The sequence below is a fragment of the Rhinatrema bivittatum genome, chromosome 5, assembly GCF_901001135.1.
Source record: "Rhinatrema bivittatum chromosome 5, aRhiBiv1.1, whole genome shotgun sequence".
Classification (NCBI taxonomy): domain Eukaryota; kingdom Metazoa; phylum Chordata; class Amphibia; order Gymnophiona; family Rhinatrematidae; genus Rhinatrema; species Rhinatrema bivittatum.
This window is the reverse complement of record NC_042619.1, coordinates 353,272,061-353,288,753: the sequence shown is the minus strand read 5'-3', so window position 1 is coordinate 353,288,753 and position 16,693 is coordinate 353,272,061. Positions and strand designations below refer to the sequence as shown.

General features: G+C 42.5%; 1 protein-coding gene across 15 annotated transcripts in view; it reads right to left on the bottom strand.

Moving 5' to 3' along the window:
* Positions 1–1,620: 1,620 nt before the first annotated feature.
* Positions 1,621–16,693, bottom strand: part of DCUN1D2 (defective in cullin neddylation 1 domain containing 2) — a 73,505-nt gene continuing 58,432 nt past the window's right edge. For 14 of the 15 annotated variants that reach the window (XM_029604642.1, XM_029604649.1, XM_029604640.1 and 11 more), the window contains 3 exons: positions 14,320–14,402; positions 4,734–4,830; positions 1,634–2,194 (listed from right to left, as the gene is read on the bottom strand). In XM_029604642.1, the coding sequence (XP_029460502.1) occupies positions 2,115–2,194; positions 4,734–4,830; positions 14,320–14,402 (260 nt within the window). In that variant the 3' untranslated portion in view covers positions 1,634–2,114. Of the gene's footprint in view, positions 2,195–4,733; positions 4,831–14,319; positions 14,403–16,693 lie in introns of all 15 variants that reach the window. The other variant, XR_003857152.1, reaches the window with a different exon arrangement.

The window sequence follows — 16,693 nt, the reverse complement described above, 5'->3', positions numbered from 1 at the left end:
CATCGGGAGAGATTGAAATTACCACAAAATAAATACATGCTATAACAAATAATGTAGAAACAAACAGATCAGTATGAGCTACACACCAACCAGTGTGGTACCTACTGAACGAAAGGTTATGTAACAGCATACATCAAACAACTTGGATGGAGTAAGAACACTGAAGTAAACGTAACCCCAGTGTTTTTAATACAGAAAGCATGCCAAAAATGACAAATCAGCACACAAAAGTTTAGCTCGGAGCCAATCATTCAGTAAACACCAGCCAAAATGGTGGCAGGATATGGGACCAAAACAGTGGAAAAAGTCAAATAAATAATAAAGCAGACACAATGGGTCAGAAAAAAACTGACCATTCAATCTCTAGATTTAGACCACTTGGGGTACGAGAACACAATTCATGGATTCACCATTGTTCCTGTTGTATGAGTTGCAGGGAGAAATCTCCCCAGCAGTGCACTACCTCAATCACAAAATACTTTAGGTCTGTAATGGAGTAGCCCAAATTCAGCCAATGTTCTTTGATAGGCGAATGTTGAGCAATGTTCAAAAATTCTGGTCTTTATTTTACCAATGGCCTTGTCCACGTACAAGCAAGGGACAGGAGCAGCTGATCGCATATACTATCCCTGTTGATAAGGAATCAGAACTACTCTTCAGTACAGAACGAGGAGCCCTGGAAGGACCGTAGAAAGATGATATACACTCTGACATTGGGCAGGCATTACAATATCCACAAGGATGACCACCTGGAGTTTCAATGGCATTACCATGTGAAAGACCTGGGCTGGATTACTGGATTAGGTTTTCTGCTCTCCGAGCCATCCTGGAGCTGGGGATGTTGTGGAGCCAGCATTCACAGTCCCTTCGAAGAGGGTGTTTCGGGCATCGCTTAGGGACGGACTCCTGGTAGCCAGGCTTCTGGGTCATTTCTGGGGGGGGGGGGGGGGGGAGCAGTGGCTTGAGGCCCTCGGTAAGGACTGGCTGGACTGTCGCTGCAATGGCTGAGGTGGAGAGGGAAAGGGGTATAAAAGAGGAGGAAGAAAAAATACTGGGCAGTTATGAATGGAGGTTCATTATACTGTAGTCCAATAAAGCTGTTTTCAATGGAGGAAAAAGCCCATAGGAGCAGAAGGAAGCTGCAAGGACCCTAACTTGCACGTGACACTTAAAGAATGTAGCAATTTGCTATGAAAATCTTCTTAGACATTTAAGGAGTTAAAAACAAGTATTAAGTGACTAGTTACCAACATTAACAAATAAAGCATAGTATTGAGAGTTTTCATAGCCATGGTACGATGTAGGATACAACATTTACAGTGCGAAAATGAGTGCCAAGAGGGGAAAAACAGTCTGCAAAAAACATTCCATGCAGGATATTAAATTAGGGGAGATTCAATTCTTGAAAATAATTTAAACTGCGAGAACTGAAGAGGGCTTTAAACAGTTCCGTACACATTCTCAGTACCTATAATAAAAAGCAACAGGTTGGCAAGAAAAGCATTTTGATTACAGGCTTGCATTCCTAAATCAGATCTAGCAATATAAAACAATATAGTGCATCAAAGTGCTGACCAGTGCGCAAAAAAAAAAAAAAAAAAATCCAACAAGCTATGCATGTTTAATTTAGGGATTTAATTTATACCACAAATACTGCTTTTTTTTTTTTTTTTTTTAATATAAGTACAATATAATACAGTTGTCATTATGTAACTGCTGGTGTTCACCTGGAGGTCAGGAACTGAATGGCATGCTGTTCTGTCAGATTCTTCTGTAATAAAATGGCCTCTGGTTAAACTTTTCCAAAGTATAAAATCATGCAAAAAATCTACACCCTATATGATACAACCAATGCAATAATTGAAGCCAATATCCTACAAACAGACAGGGCTGTCTTCCGAGGATCTTCTTGCAGTGTCCATAAGTCAGCCATCATTGTTTCTTTAAGCGGCATTAAAGGAGTGATTTCAGTTCTGTCAGTGGCAGCCCACTGGGACTGTTGAAACCAGTGACCTTGAGTGCACAGTTATTGGCCAAAAAAAAATAATTATCTTCATTTACCTGTTGCAGCTCACACTGCAAAATTTTTAGTCCAGTTCAAAAGTGTCTATGGGCTAGAAAGGCTTACGTTTCCCTCCCGTGACTACTGGTCGTGCATATTCCACAAAATCGTCTATTAAAACCGGCCATGCTCCTAAAGGAGAGCAGAACAATACATTAGCACAGCAGAACAGCCGTTCAAAGAAGGCAATGCAACGCAACACAACAGTGAATTGTTTATTTTGCCAAGTTATTCACTGAAAATTACACTGAGAAAAAAAGTGAAAAAAAAAAAAAGTCATTAATAAAAACCTTGCTAGTGACTTGTGCACGTCATACTGTAAGAAGAATATGCACATGAGCAGAAAAAATATATTAACATAGAAGCATTTGCTTGATATTTTTGAACCAGGTTGTAACTTAACTTAGGAGAGGAGAGGAAAAAAAAAAACTTAGCCAATCGACCCTTAGTCGCCTTTTATTTAGGTAAACACAGAGCTAATGCACCTACATCAGGCATCTGCAGGTAAGTGGCATCTTAAGGTGGATGCTCAAACGTGGCTGCATATAAGAGGGAAGGGGTCAAGCAGGTGGACACCAGACTGAATGGGAGGGTAGGGGGGAAAGGGTTACTGCTGCCTCCTGCCCCCACTACTACGATGGGGCCGCAGCAGCACTCTTATGCACTGCTTCAGAAGAGGGCATCATCCCACTGGGCGCCCCTCCGCCCCCCGGCACTTCATTAGATAAATATTCCCCCCTCTGCCGCATCATCTGAGGGGACACCCCTCCTCCTCCACACCAAACTGCTGGGCATCCAGGGTACTGTTTAGCCCGGCAAGGGTCCTAGTGCCAGGAGTGGGGGAGGTGTTTTGAGGGCACGTATTAGATTTATGCATGCTCCTTACATTTTCGAACGGTATGAGCATCAATAGCATGCTGCTAATGCATCTATCTTTACATCCATCTTTCCCATTATGTAAGCCCATATATCTAGCTGCACAACTCCTCGATTTTAAGACACATTTCAGGAGGGTACCTTGTGTCTGAAAATTGGATTGGGTACAGACTTAAAAAAAGTATACATGTAACTTTGCAGTTAGTCACACTGCTACCACTTTGAAATGCTGAACGGTGGAATACAAATCAAATAAATAAACATGCTTATTTCTATAGCGCTACGAGACATGCACTGTGTTCTACAGATACATATAAGAGCACCCTCGCTCCACAGAGCTTACAATGTAGTGAAGACACAGATAAAATGAGAAGCTTTAAGAAACTGTATTATAAAAAAATAACATGGTTAAAATCAACATGGCTTTTATAACCTACACTTTTTTGAATTGTGCATGGCTCATATCAAAAGAGGCTTATAGAAACAGCTTTACAGCGATACTGAACTGAAATAGGTAGCACAACACAAATGGATAGTGCTCATTACCAGAGCGCTGCGATACTCTGGGATTTCAAAAGATTCATTACCTGCTTCTGCAGGGAGTTCAAATCATTATCCGAATGCTCTAAGCACGCAGAGAGTTCAATTCTGGAGTCTGTGCTCTGGGGCAGAAGACCTGCCCTTCTGTAATAACTCACAACTTGTCTTAATGAATATTTTTTATTAGTAAAATGCAAGAAATGAATATATAATTAATCTGTCTTAGAAGCATAGTGCATCTAACAGCAAAGTACTACCTAACCTGTCCTGCTTTCTCTCTTCTCCTCCCTTAATACAAGATACATTATATACATGTATGGCTGACAGCGTTTTCTTTTTTTTTTTTCTCCTCTTTTGTTTTGGGATAACTCCCTTATTTGGAGTGGAGAATTACTCACGGCATTACTGAACCTTTACCTAAACTAATGATGTAAAAAATACTGTTATCTTGGTACGCTAGCCCTTGAGGTGGCTCCACACAAACTGCTTGCGTTTCTCATGTAAGGCCTGTTTTGCCTGTTAAAAACAAAAACACATTCCTTTCTCTTGTGCAAAAAACTGTTGCATTAATTTTATTTAATCCAGGTTATTATCATTCCCCTCTTGAAGAATTAATGCTACTAATTCTTCACTCTGAATGGCCCGTACCTGGCTGCCCAGCACTACCCATCCTAGTGGTGGGCTCACCAGATCTTACCCGTCTTTACCTAAGCACACTGTTTTTACCATCGGGTTTATATAGGGGATTCTGGATCAGGAGCACATGGTTCTGAGCAAAACAATAGTTTGAACTCCCTGCAAAAGCAGGTAATGATACTTTTGAAATCCCAGAGTATGGCAGCGCTCTGGTAATGAACAATAGAACCAAGTTTACTAAACAAAATCCACACCCTTTTCAGAAATTCTACTGCTGTATTTTTGAAAGCAACAGCTATGGACACTGGGAGTAATTTTCAAAAGGAATTCCATGCATAAAACTGGGTTTTACACATGCAAATGCATTGAAGCTGTGTAAGTGGGCTTTGGAAAAGTGATATAATATATGCCATTGAATTGTCCATACATTTTACATGTAAACGCACTCTATATGCTTAAATGGCTTTTGGAAATTGCTATGATAGTATGTTACAATTACTTGTGTAACTCCTTTGAAAACTATGTCCATTTGGTGTTTTTATCTTTGATTAATTTTATGGTGTTAATTTAAAAATGAGATGATTGTACTAAGTCAGTGCTTCAGTTTCACAAGAATTACCTTCTTCGTCATAGTTGGACATATCATCTGCAATCATATTTCCGAAGTCTAATAGCAGGTTCCATGTGTCCTTTGGGATTGACCTTTTATGGTGTTCCTAAATCACCGGGAAAGAAATGACCATTATTTCAATGAGTACCACAAATTAGGGTAAAATGAAGTTCAGCTATGTTCTCACATATTCCATTCTATAGTTTGTTAATGCAACGCACACTAATAGCTGTGATTACAATCATAAATCCCGCTTCTAATCCAAGTGTGGGCCTGCAAACCAGGCTTATTAGTTTATGAGCATACCACCACAAATATCAGAAAAAGAAAAAAATAATAGATCCCCAAATGATTATGGACATATTTTTTTTTTTTCTGATTTACAGTATTGGTCTCAACATAATCAAATAAACATATTCCAACGAATCAGCGGCGAGGTTCAATGATCACAATTTGTGAATACGTTGCCCAACAATGAGTACTAATTTTTTTCAACTGCACATTGAATCCCGTGTAAATCAACATGCAAGATTTTGAAGTGCAACTAAAATCTGAGCCCAACGTTATGGTTACAAAAGAACTGGCCATACCATGTGTTTTCTATTGATAGCTGCAGTGTTCTTAAAGTAATGGAATGGCAGATCAGTAAAGAATTCTCATGGTTAATATTTTTCTTGTCAAAGGAAAAGCAACATATACAATTCTTTAGTAAAACTAAACTTGTGCAAATAAGCTCAGCGAGAACGGTAATTCTGCAGAGACACAGCACAAACCTAGATATGATTATATATATATATATGAAAATAGAAAATTCTAGAAATAGGGCAATGTGTATAATAAGTCAAGTTCAATGAGATTATATCAAAAAGTTTCCAAAAGGAAAAAAAAAAGCACAAGTGTTGAATGTTTACATTAAAACTAATACTGTATCGATGAACTATAAATGTTAAAATAAATGAGTAGTTCCTAATATAATCAAATCTAAGGTATTTCACAGGATGAATGTTACTCGATTTATACAATGTTACATATTACACATTGTTAATCTCCTACGTCTCCAGATACATAAACCACAAGGCATTAGATCACATATTATGTATTTATACACATAATATATACATAAATATTTTATTTTTTTATTTACACACTAAGATCAAGTTACCTAAACATTTTAGTGACCTATTCCTAAAAACCCTCCCCAAACACAAACAAACGAATGAATGGTAATTATTGACATACTATAAATGCATAGAATACCCTAATTGTGGTATATGCATTCACACCATACGATTAGGCTTGTAGTCAATATTATACTGTTTCCCAGGTCTGATGGAAAAGCCCTAACAAGGCCCTTGTTTTTCCGACGAAGGCTTCCTCAGTGGAGACCCCTGACATAGAAAACACTGAAAAGTCTTAATAACTGCGTGTTAGAGATTGACGACCATAATACTGCTGAAACTGCTCCATAACCATTGAATGTGTTGAAACTGCCTGGGAACGCTAGCTGAAGAGACCGAGACCCAATTGCTTAGACAGCACGGCACATAATTCTGAATAACGTGAAATACTTCTTTGTGGAGTGCCAGTTGCGTTGAAGTCCCGACGAGCAAGTGTCGGCAACCAGATTGGCCCCGCTTGTGAATTACCGCCAAATTGAAGTTGAATGTGTATATAGTGCTCAGACCAAAACTAAATGAATGTTGCTGAAGGGCAGTCTCAACCCGTATGGCGTCGGCAAGCCTCCAAAATGGGGGCAAGCGTTCTCAATTCAAGAAGCTGTAGGCTTTGAGACGTGAATTGAAAGTGATTAAACTGCAAACTCTACCTTCCTCCTGCTACCATGCTGCTCTCAAGGGGCTGGTCTGGTTATGAGAGGTCGAGAGAAAAAGACTGGATTTAGTCTTAGACTATACCGCATTAAAAAATAAATTACAGACTACTTTCCCTAGCCAGAAGTTGATCATTGTTGACCTCTATCATTTCTAAAAGTGTGAAATGGCACGTGAGAGCAGAAGAAAAACAATTACTAGTAGTCAAAGAAAAATCTAACAATTGTTTTGTTTGAGAGAAAAAATTATCAAAGCACCCTGACTATTTCAGATTCTATTCTGAGTAGAATGAGCCAACTATTTTGCTTACAGAGTATAAAAGAGTGAATGTTAGGGAAAGGCTGAATTTAGGGAAGCAGAGGTCTTGCTCTAGTCTAGGACATACAGTTAGAGGGGAAATGTGAGATTCAAATGTGCTTTCCCAGCAGGTTATATAGGAGAGGGGTTGAACATGTCACATGCCCCTTTACTGTCCGTGCCTGTCTAAAAACAAATATGCAGAAAATACACCCATTAAATATAGGGTTGCATTCTCATTGATTCCTAAGAGGTGAGGTTTTCTCCAAGGAGAAATTACAAAAGGAAATTTGATCCCTTACTGAGTGAATAGTATGAATTTTTTTTTTTTGTGTGTGTGTGTGTTTTGCTGCGATTCCCAACCCAGTGCTGGATGTACACCTAACCAGTTTGGTCTCTAAGTCACAGTGAATAAGCATTCAAGACAGTTGCAAATACTGGAGACCCAATGTAGGCAACTCCCTTCCTGCCTATTCACTGCAGTCATTCTGAAAGTGAGACCGTTAAGAAGTGCCTCCAGGACAAGGCTGGAAACCACTGATCTACTGAACAGCTAATTTTATATTCTTTTCATGCCCCACCTGCCAGAGTTAAAGGTTAAAATTAATTCCTAACATGGTGGTCTGAAGCTGGTTTAGTTTGACAGTAACTGTCAAGATGCCTTTGTGATGTCTCCGCTGTGGGTGCCGACACCACGGATATAAATCACGCCCGATTGGGCAGGCAACGCTTTTCATCACTGAAGTTTGTTTCTATAGCAGCATTTAAAATAAATAATAATAAATAATAATAAAAAATTAAAAAAAAAACCCTCCAGCTACAACAACACATATTAGTTCCTTCAAGCGGAGAGAACTGCTATATATTTTCATTGTCATTACGTGGGGGCAAGAATATAGGCCCATCAAGGTTTTGTGTGGCAAACCGTGCTGGTATATTAGTGATGCCGCTGATGATCTAAATGATGCTTTACCTTCCCCACTCCCACCGCCTGAGCACAAGCCCATCAACTTTTGTGACAAGAAGGGGGACTCGCACAGGGGGTCACCTTCACCATGACAGACATCCCATTTCTTTCTACTGCACTGTAAACCCGTGCAAGAGTGAAAAAGCTGGTAATTTGTTGACCGGTAAAGCCAGTGTAAAACAAAAGTTCCTTCTTTTTATCTGTAAGTTAAAGAAAGGCAGCGTATCAGCGAGATTAAACCCAACAGGCCGGATTTTAAAACCAGGGCACGCGCATCCACACACACGCGGATCGGCCCGCGGGCAGAGACGGGCTGCGATTTTAACTTGCCCACGCGCTCGTGTGCTTCAAAGTAACTGCCGTACCCGAACGTAATCCGCTCTGGAGGGCCGAAAAGTGGAATACAAAGAAATAAAATGAGAAAGAAATTTAAAAAAAATGCACCTTCCGCATGCACGCGCGCGCCTGATCCTGAGAGATGGCTCGAGAAAACGTTCCTGGGACTCTGCCAGCTTTTACGCGCACACGCAGGCGGATTTTAAAACGTGCTCGCACGAAGGGCAAACAGCTTGCCCGGTTAACACTGGTCTTAAAGACCCTCTGGTTCTTCATCCTGCCTGCCCCCCCCCCCCCCCCCCCGCGGTTGCCCCAGACCCCTCAACCCTGTCCTGTAAGCCCTAAAAGCTCGAGAATCCACACACTTCCTCCTCATCAGAAGCAGCAGTAAAATTACGCAGATAATAAGTCGACGCGCGCCGCGGTCTCCGGCTTTAGAATATGGAGTTATGTGCACAACAGTTGGTCCCCGCCCCTTTCCCGCCCTATTATTTTTTACACACGCGCAGGTACGTACACACGCACTCTGCGGCTTTCTACAACACGCACGGCCCACGTACACGTGCATATGGGCAGTTTGGCGCGAGCAATGCTTTTAAAATCAACCTCTAAGAGTATGGTAATATATATTAGTAACTAGGCCTGAAAACCTGGATGCCAGGGTGTCGTTCATTCCCCTCCCCCTGGCCCACAAATATCCACCCCACCCTCTACCTACTACAGGCACTCTGTGGGACCCCACGTTTCCACTTACTGAGGATTATAGGGGGCACAGCTGTGGCTGGGGTAGATATGAGTGTCAGACATGTATAAGTGTGTGTGAGTATGTGAATGGGTGGCAGGTGAGCATGCAAGAGTGGGGTACTAGGTGAGTGTGTGTGATCGGTAGCAGGTGTGCCTGAGTGTGTGGGTGGGGTAGCAGAGCTGTGCATGAGTGGTGGGGGGTCATGTGACTGTGCGACTACTCCGTGTGTGTAAATAAGCAGAAATGTTTCTAGGGGGTAAAGGTGAATGGAAGAGAGGTACGTATGAGTAACTGAATGTGGGAGGGTGAATGTGCCTGTGACTGGGGACGTGTGGCTTGGGAGCCTCTCTCCCATGTTCCAACTTTCCCTCTTGTCTGGTCCACCTTCCCTCTTCTTTAATTCTCTCCATCCTCCCCAGCTCCCACCTTGATTCATGGCAACCCCTGCAGGTGGGTCAGCCGGTAGGGCCTTGGCTCCCCACTGACCTGCAGGCCCTGCCACCTCCCCTGCTCAGGGCTGCTGGGGATGGATCTTCCTTAGCTGCTGGGGCCTGTCCGTAATGTAATTCATTCTTACTGCTGTGCTCCCTTCTGCCTGGCCAAATCTCTAACTGATGGACGACGCACAGCACCGTACACTACAGGCCTTTACCCACTCATGCATACATGGTAGCCCTGGTGTCAACAGCCAACCACACACCAAGCTGCCCTTTATATACACGTGGACCATGTCACTACTGAGCAAAGGACTTCTGGTCATTCCAGCTACACGGCACAATAAAATATTCCATGTATTTTTGGAAAATCATGTTATTGCAGTAGTACGTGTTGATATTTGAAGAATGTAACTTGTCTGTCTTGGTTGTTGCTTCTTTTTATCATCTAGTTTATCATCATTCATCACCTACGTTTCAACTTTTTTCTGTACAGTATAATTTTACTGTCTTTACTTTCATTTTTTTGGGATAAAAAGGTGCAAATTTATGATAACTATCTCCCATTTTTATGTTCCCTCTCCTCCCCTTGTTCATGACATACAGTACTCAGAGCTTTAATGCGATGTGATGCTGACAAGAACTGTAACAGCACTACAGCTATCAGATACTTAACAGCGGGAGGAGATTTCAAATCCTTTAATCACCAGTTTCTCCTCGGGCATTAAATTATAAATCAGTGCAAAGAAAAAGAAAATGACGACGATTTCCCTAACTACACACTGAATTGTATATTTCATTCCAATACTGCTGGCTTTGATGGCATCGTGAGGTTGCTATTACCTTTTGAAATGCACATAATCTCAGCCTCTGTCATCAGATGCGCAAATACAAGGTTGCTATATGATGCTTACTTCTGCCATCGAGTAAAGTCCTCCTTACAATTTTGGGCAGCAGGGCAACAGAATCAAGTCCATCTTTTTTTTTTGGTCTGTCAAATAAAATAGCTCACCTACGGGCCGATATAGTAAAAACGCGGGAGAGCGGGCGAACGCCTGCTCTCTTGTGCGCGCGATTCAGTATTATACTTTATTTTAATTAGGGCCGGCGGTAAAAAGAGGCGCTAGGGACACTAGCGCGTCCCTAGCGCCTCTTTTTTGACAGGAGCGGCGGCTGTCAGCGGGTTTGACAGCCGCCGCTCAATTTTGCCGGCGTCGGTTCTCGAGCCCGCTGAGAGCCATGGGTTCGGAAACCGGACGCCGGCAAAATTGAGCATCCGGTTTTCGGCCCATGAGCCGCGGGCCTATTCTAAATTTTATTTTTTTTAATTTTTTACTTTTTTAAACTTTTGGGACCTCTGACAATATCGCATGATATTAAGTCAGAAGCTGCACAGAAAAGCAGTTTTTACTGCTTTTCTGTGCACTTTCCCGGTGCCCATTTTGCTTTCTGTATCACGCGGGAATACCTAATAGGGCCATCAACATGCATTTGCATGTTGATGGCCCTATTAGTTTCGGGGGGGTTGGATGCGCTATTACCCCTTACTGTATAAGGGGTAAAGCTAACACGTCCAAAACGAGCATCCAAATGCCGGCTAACAGTGCGCTCCGTCAGTAAAGTTTACCAGGCTTGTCTAGATTGTCCATTTTCCCTACCTGGTATCATTCATTTATTTAAATTCATTTATTAACCACTTCTCCTGCTCCAACCGGAACTGTCTGCTAACCCTACTTGATTTCCTGTTTTTAATCTTTCTTTCATGCCTCTAAAGATCCTCCATACTTGTCCCATGCTGTCTTGAATTTCAATACCATTTCTGACCCAACACTTCCACTTGGAGACTGTTCAAAACATCCACCAGACTGTATGAAAAATAAAACACTTAGGTTATTCCGGAGTCTACCCTTGAGCAGTCATATCATCATCCCTGGCTCTACACCTTCCCTTCCATCCAAAAATGCTTGGCTTTTAGTGCATTATTTTTACCTTGAGGTATTTCAGGCTCTCTGTCCAAACCTATCCTGAGGACCCCACAGCCAGTTTGGGTTTTCAGGATTATCCACGACAAATATGCATGAGATAAATTAGCATAAACTGGATTTCCAACGTAAGCAAATCTCTCTCATGGATATTCACTGTGGGTCTGGGAAGCCCTGCTCTAGCACATCCTTCCACCTCATAGGGTTTCTAGTGCAGTCCTTGTGCTGTTTTTTTGCACTGCATAACCTCCAGAGCAAGATACAATTCTCAGGCTGAAGGCTCACCAGGGATTGCCACCACTTCATTTTCTGCCGGTTACACCTTACCCTTTGCACTCCACAGGCTCTCCCTTCTTTGAATTCATCAAATATGATTAAAGAAATGCCAAAACACATAAGAGAGAGAGTCCTGCATTTTCGACAGCCTCATCCACATAGTATATCTGAAGCACTGATTTCAAATGGTAGAAGCAAGTACTACACAATACCATAGTGAGATGAAAATTCAAGAACTCGGACTGTGAACTGGGTCACTCAGCAGTTCTGCACACAAAACAATGGCTCCTTTTTCCTGCTCGAGTTTAAAACGTGCGCTCAGCTGATGAAAAAGACTAAAATGGGCTGATTTTAAAAAAGGCCACGCACGTAAAAAGCGAGGGTTATGCACGTGGCCAGGCCTTGTGTGCACCACGTGCCGGGCCCGGCCACAGGCATAGCCCCTGTTACATGCAGAAGAGCCGGGACCTGCAAAAGGGGTGGGGGCTGGGGGGCCGGCCAGGACGGTGGCCATTAGGCCCTGTCCTGGGGAAGCACGCGCTGGCAGCCGGCCGGCACACAACTTACTTCTGCTTCGAAGGAGCAGGCAAGTTACAAAACAAAACAAACAAAAAACCCTAGAGTTAGCCGGAGGGGAGGGAAGGGGAGGGGAAAAGGGAGGAAGGGTAGATAGGGGTAAAAGAAAGTTCCCGCCCAGTCCGTTCCTTAAATCGGAGCGGAGTGGGAGGAAACTGGGCTAAAGGCCTGATCGCGTTGCCGCATGTAGATTACAAACCCCCTCCTCCCCCCCCCCCCCCCCGAGTCGCACATGTGTGTGCACGTGGCCATCGGATTTTATAACATGCGAGCACCGCGCACGCTTGTCATCAATCAGCGTGTCCATACGTGTGCGCCGGAAACAGAGCGCACATGGACGCGCCCGCGCAGACTTTGTAAAATCGAACCCTAAGTGTACATTTAAACTCTGATTTGTGACAGTTTTGCGTTTGCACTTTTTTTTTGTTAATCTCGTGATGCATTAGTGCACCATTTCCTTACCGCGTCGGGAGTTAAACGGCTTTTTTAGCACATGCATTAAGAACCTGGGCTCTGAATTTCAGTGCTTAATCTTAACGCACAGTTTATTACCCTGACCCCTTTATAACTGCTAATGTCTGCCCCTACCTTTTAGTAACCTCGTTGAAAAACTCTCCCTCTCTCTCGCTTGCTTGTAGTCATATTCCTACCAAAGGTTTGTCGTCCAGCATCTACAATGACTCCTTTTTAAGTTTTCCCACGCTACCCGTAAGAAGCCTCGAGGTCCTCCTTCACTTAAAGCCGCTACTCCTGAAGTGCAGGAATCTTATTCCTGCACACGGGTTCTGCCACCGACTGCCTGATGACTGACCTTCGAACAGAGCCCACATCCTCCTGCTCCTACCAGCAGCTTCAGCTGCTGTTCCTCCACCGATGTCTGGCCAAGTGAAGGCTCCCCAGAAGGACCATCTCACTTCTGTTCACTGCCATTTTACGTTTGGTTCTGCAAATGTTCTCCATCTTTCTCTACTCACTGTGCTGGTAACAAAAGCCGATTCAAACCCACAGCCTCTAAACATACCTGGGAACCTTTGAGTCGTGGTCACCCTGAGAGTGCTGTGGATTAGCAGAGGGTGGGGGGTGGGAGAGGGTGAAGGAATGGAATAATAGGTATCAGCTTTCTCTCTTCCACCACCCCCCTCCACCCAACTAATCCACGCTTTCTTTTTCTCCCCTCACCACATCACCTGTCCTCCCTCCCAAGATGACCCCCTCTGTCTCTCCCTCTCCCTCACCCAGGCACTCTCTTTGCTCCCTCCCCCTATACGTCTCAGCTCCTCACTCTGCCCTTAGCTGAGGGAGTCCCAAGTCCTGGAATCACAGCTGCAGACTGAGGTTTGGGTGTGTGTTTCAGCCTCTCTCCAGTTTCTCCCCACATGCAGCTTGCAGTGTCTGCTCCAGACTCGCCCCACCTCTCCTGTTCTCTGCAGGCTTACTGAGGAAGGGGAGGGGCTGAGCTGCGTACAGAGAGGCCCTGAGATTTCTACTGTTTCCCCTGAGACCCTGCAACTGATGCACATTCCCCCGAGTCTCAGGGTGAAACCCTTAAGAGTTCCCAGGTATGCCTCTAAATACCTTCAGAGCTTATATAAAAGTTAACTCTGCTATCCAATTTCCACAGAGCCGCACACACAAAGAAAAATAAGGCTGAGCTTGGTGTGGTGATATCTATCCAACAGAGGTTTCTCCTACTAAACTGCTTTCTACCCTCATGTGACATGGATCATTGTAAATCGTTATCTGTGTGCAGAGAAAGGGGGAGGCATTACAGACCTAAACAAAATATGAAAAATAAGCTGCAAATACAAGAAAAAGCTGAACATGCTTCTAAATTACATTTAGTCAAATGAATCAGGTTTTCTTATTTTTGCATTTTCCAGAAATGCACTTTTAGTTTAAAGAAAAGGTAACTGATTCTATTGTGCTGGTGCTTTCAGTTTGCTTGCACTCATTCTCTTGCAATGACAGCAGAATGAACACACATTATTTCCACTGGATTTGAAGTCTCATTACTACAGTTGAATTTGCTACATGTAACCTGCCATACATCATCCAAGATACTTGATGACATTATATTTACCCAGGGGGCTTTTTAGTTCACCAGTCAGATAAGTTAAGATTCAAACTTCTGCTAAAGGAAAATGAATACTTACCAATAAAAATGTATTCCAAAGATCTAAAAATTTAAATTTTCCTGACAAGACTAAATTCCAATATGCAATTGCCATTTCTAAATCTGTAACAAAAAACATAAGTTAATATAAAAAAAAATTCTCAGTATTTTACATTTAAAACTGTATAGAGCTATCTAACTCAGCAAGCTATTTTCATTTTACTAAAGCAAGCATGTCCAATTTTAAATCTCCACATAGTACAAAACATTTTTTATATTAAAAAAAGGCATCTTTGGATATAGTTTAACATTTTTCCATGCACTCTACACATTGGTTTTTTTTTTTTTTATTCAGTTTAGCTATTAGTTAAAAATACAGTGCCAGAGGAAAAAACCCCCTATAATTTGTCACTACATACAAAGTACATATATAATCAACAATGATACAGGGTCCAGCTAAGGTTAAATTGAAATTACGCAAGTGCTGCAGCACAAACAAATTATTTCTTCAGACCTCTGTAACCTCCAAGGCTCATACACATCATTTTTCGATAATTCTTATGTTGGTCCAATAAAAGGCTTTATAATCTGCAAAGAATGCAGTTTTCTCCAGCATCAACATGGATGTCAGTATTTCACACTGCAAGTTTTAAATAAGTTAGACACCAAAACAAAGCACTCCCAAAGCATTTCACAAATTCATAGGCACACTGCCCCCCATTTTGGATGATTTTAAGTATAGTAGTCTTCACGGGATCAATTCTCCTTTAGTCTTTTCAGATTCTGAAGGGTGAACTCCAAATATTCACGTTTTACCGAATACCATCTATTGTAAAAGGGAATATGCAGGAGATCTTTGGTGTGGTCAAAAAAATATTCGTCATGTGGCCTAGACAGCTTTAAACCAACCAATCCATGCCTAACCCAACCCAACTGACACAATCATGGGCAAAGGCCGATACTCTGCCATGGCCTCACCTGTGAAGAAACCACTGCAGTCATAAAAAAATAGTTGTGTAAGAGATTACAATCTGGGTGATTAACAACGGACACCTGATAAACAGAGACAAAACAGAGGTCCTATGGGTGTGCGGCTTAGCTCACCACAACTCATTCACTTCCCCCTTCCCGGTCTTGTCCTGGATATCAGCCCGCGCCCACAAGAGGAGGTAAACAGTCTGGAGAGTCAAACAGTGAGAAGGCAGCCTGGAACATCTGAATGCTGAAGCAGCTACCAACCAACCTCAAAACGAGTAATGCTAGCCATAATACGTGCACCACCATCTAAACAGGACTACAAAAAGCAAACCATGAACAGGTAATGCAAAACGCCACTGCCAGAACCGCCATGGACAGGAAAAAAATGGGAACATGCCTTTTCCTCTCTTATTCACCCCTCATTAAGTATCTAATTTAAGATTCTATCGTTCATATTCAAGGGAGTAAAAAAACCAGTGGTCCCACATGTGACTGAAAGGGTAAAAAGAGTACGACCCAACAAGAAACATTGGCTCAAGTCAACATCATCAGCTAACCGCTGCACCCCCCTCAAAACAATCTGGCTGGAAAAACTAGCTCCAGAGCCTTCAGAAGTGCAGCACGGGATCTATGGAATTCGATTCCCTCCTATCTTTGGGGAAATCAATGCGCATCGTACTTCTACTTCCAGCAGAACTGAAAAGATGGCTGCTTACCCAGCAGACAGATACCCTCCCGTGGTATTGACTGGCACTGTCTAATCACAAAGAAATCGTGACACTCAAAAAAAAACAAACAAGACAGGAAGCAGAGAGATTCGAGATATTTAACTTATGCAAAGAGTTTTATACGCTACACTGCATGCAAAGCTGACAGTAATGCAACACCTCTCTATTTACCTTGTAATGTAATACTTTTTACTGTAATGCCCACTAACCTCTGACCTAATCTACCTCATTACAAAACTATTTGTACACAATGAACCTCACTGTAATATAACCCCCGAACTTTTAACTTAACCCTCTACACTGCAATCTACTGTGAAGTGGCTGACCAGTCACAAAAGGTGAAATAGCATTTTAAATTAAACATTATGAAAAAGACGGATGATCGCCCTTCGGAATAGAAGGGGCTGGGAGGAGGCTTGGGTTTTTTTTGAAAACAGTAACTCTTGGGGGTGTGAGCTGCCAGAACTCACAAACCTTGGGCCTAATGGTTTGAAAGAAATCTGGCGATTTTGGATTTGTTCCATGTGAGTGATCAGCACACTATCACTTTCAGTTAAACGTCTAAAAATCAAACTGCTTACTAAAATGTGGTTTCCGACCGTATTCCCCTCATAGCATGACTCTTACAAGTTTTACATTTGGTGCTCTGATTCAGTCTGTTGCGATAAGGCCCATTGCTGCTTTCTAGTCATTGTTTATTTTTTCATT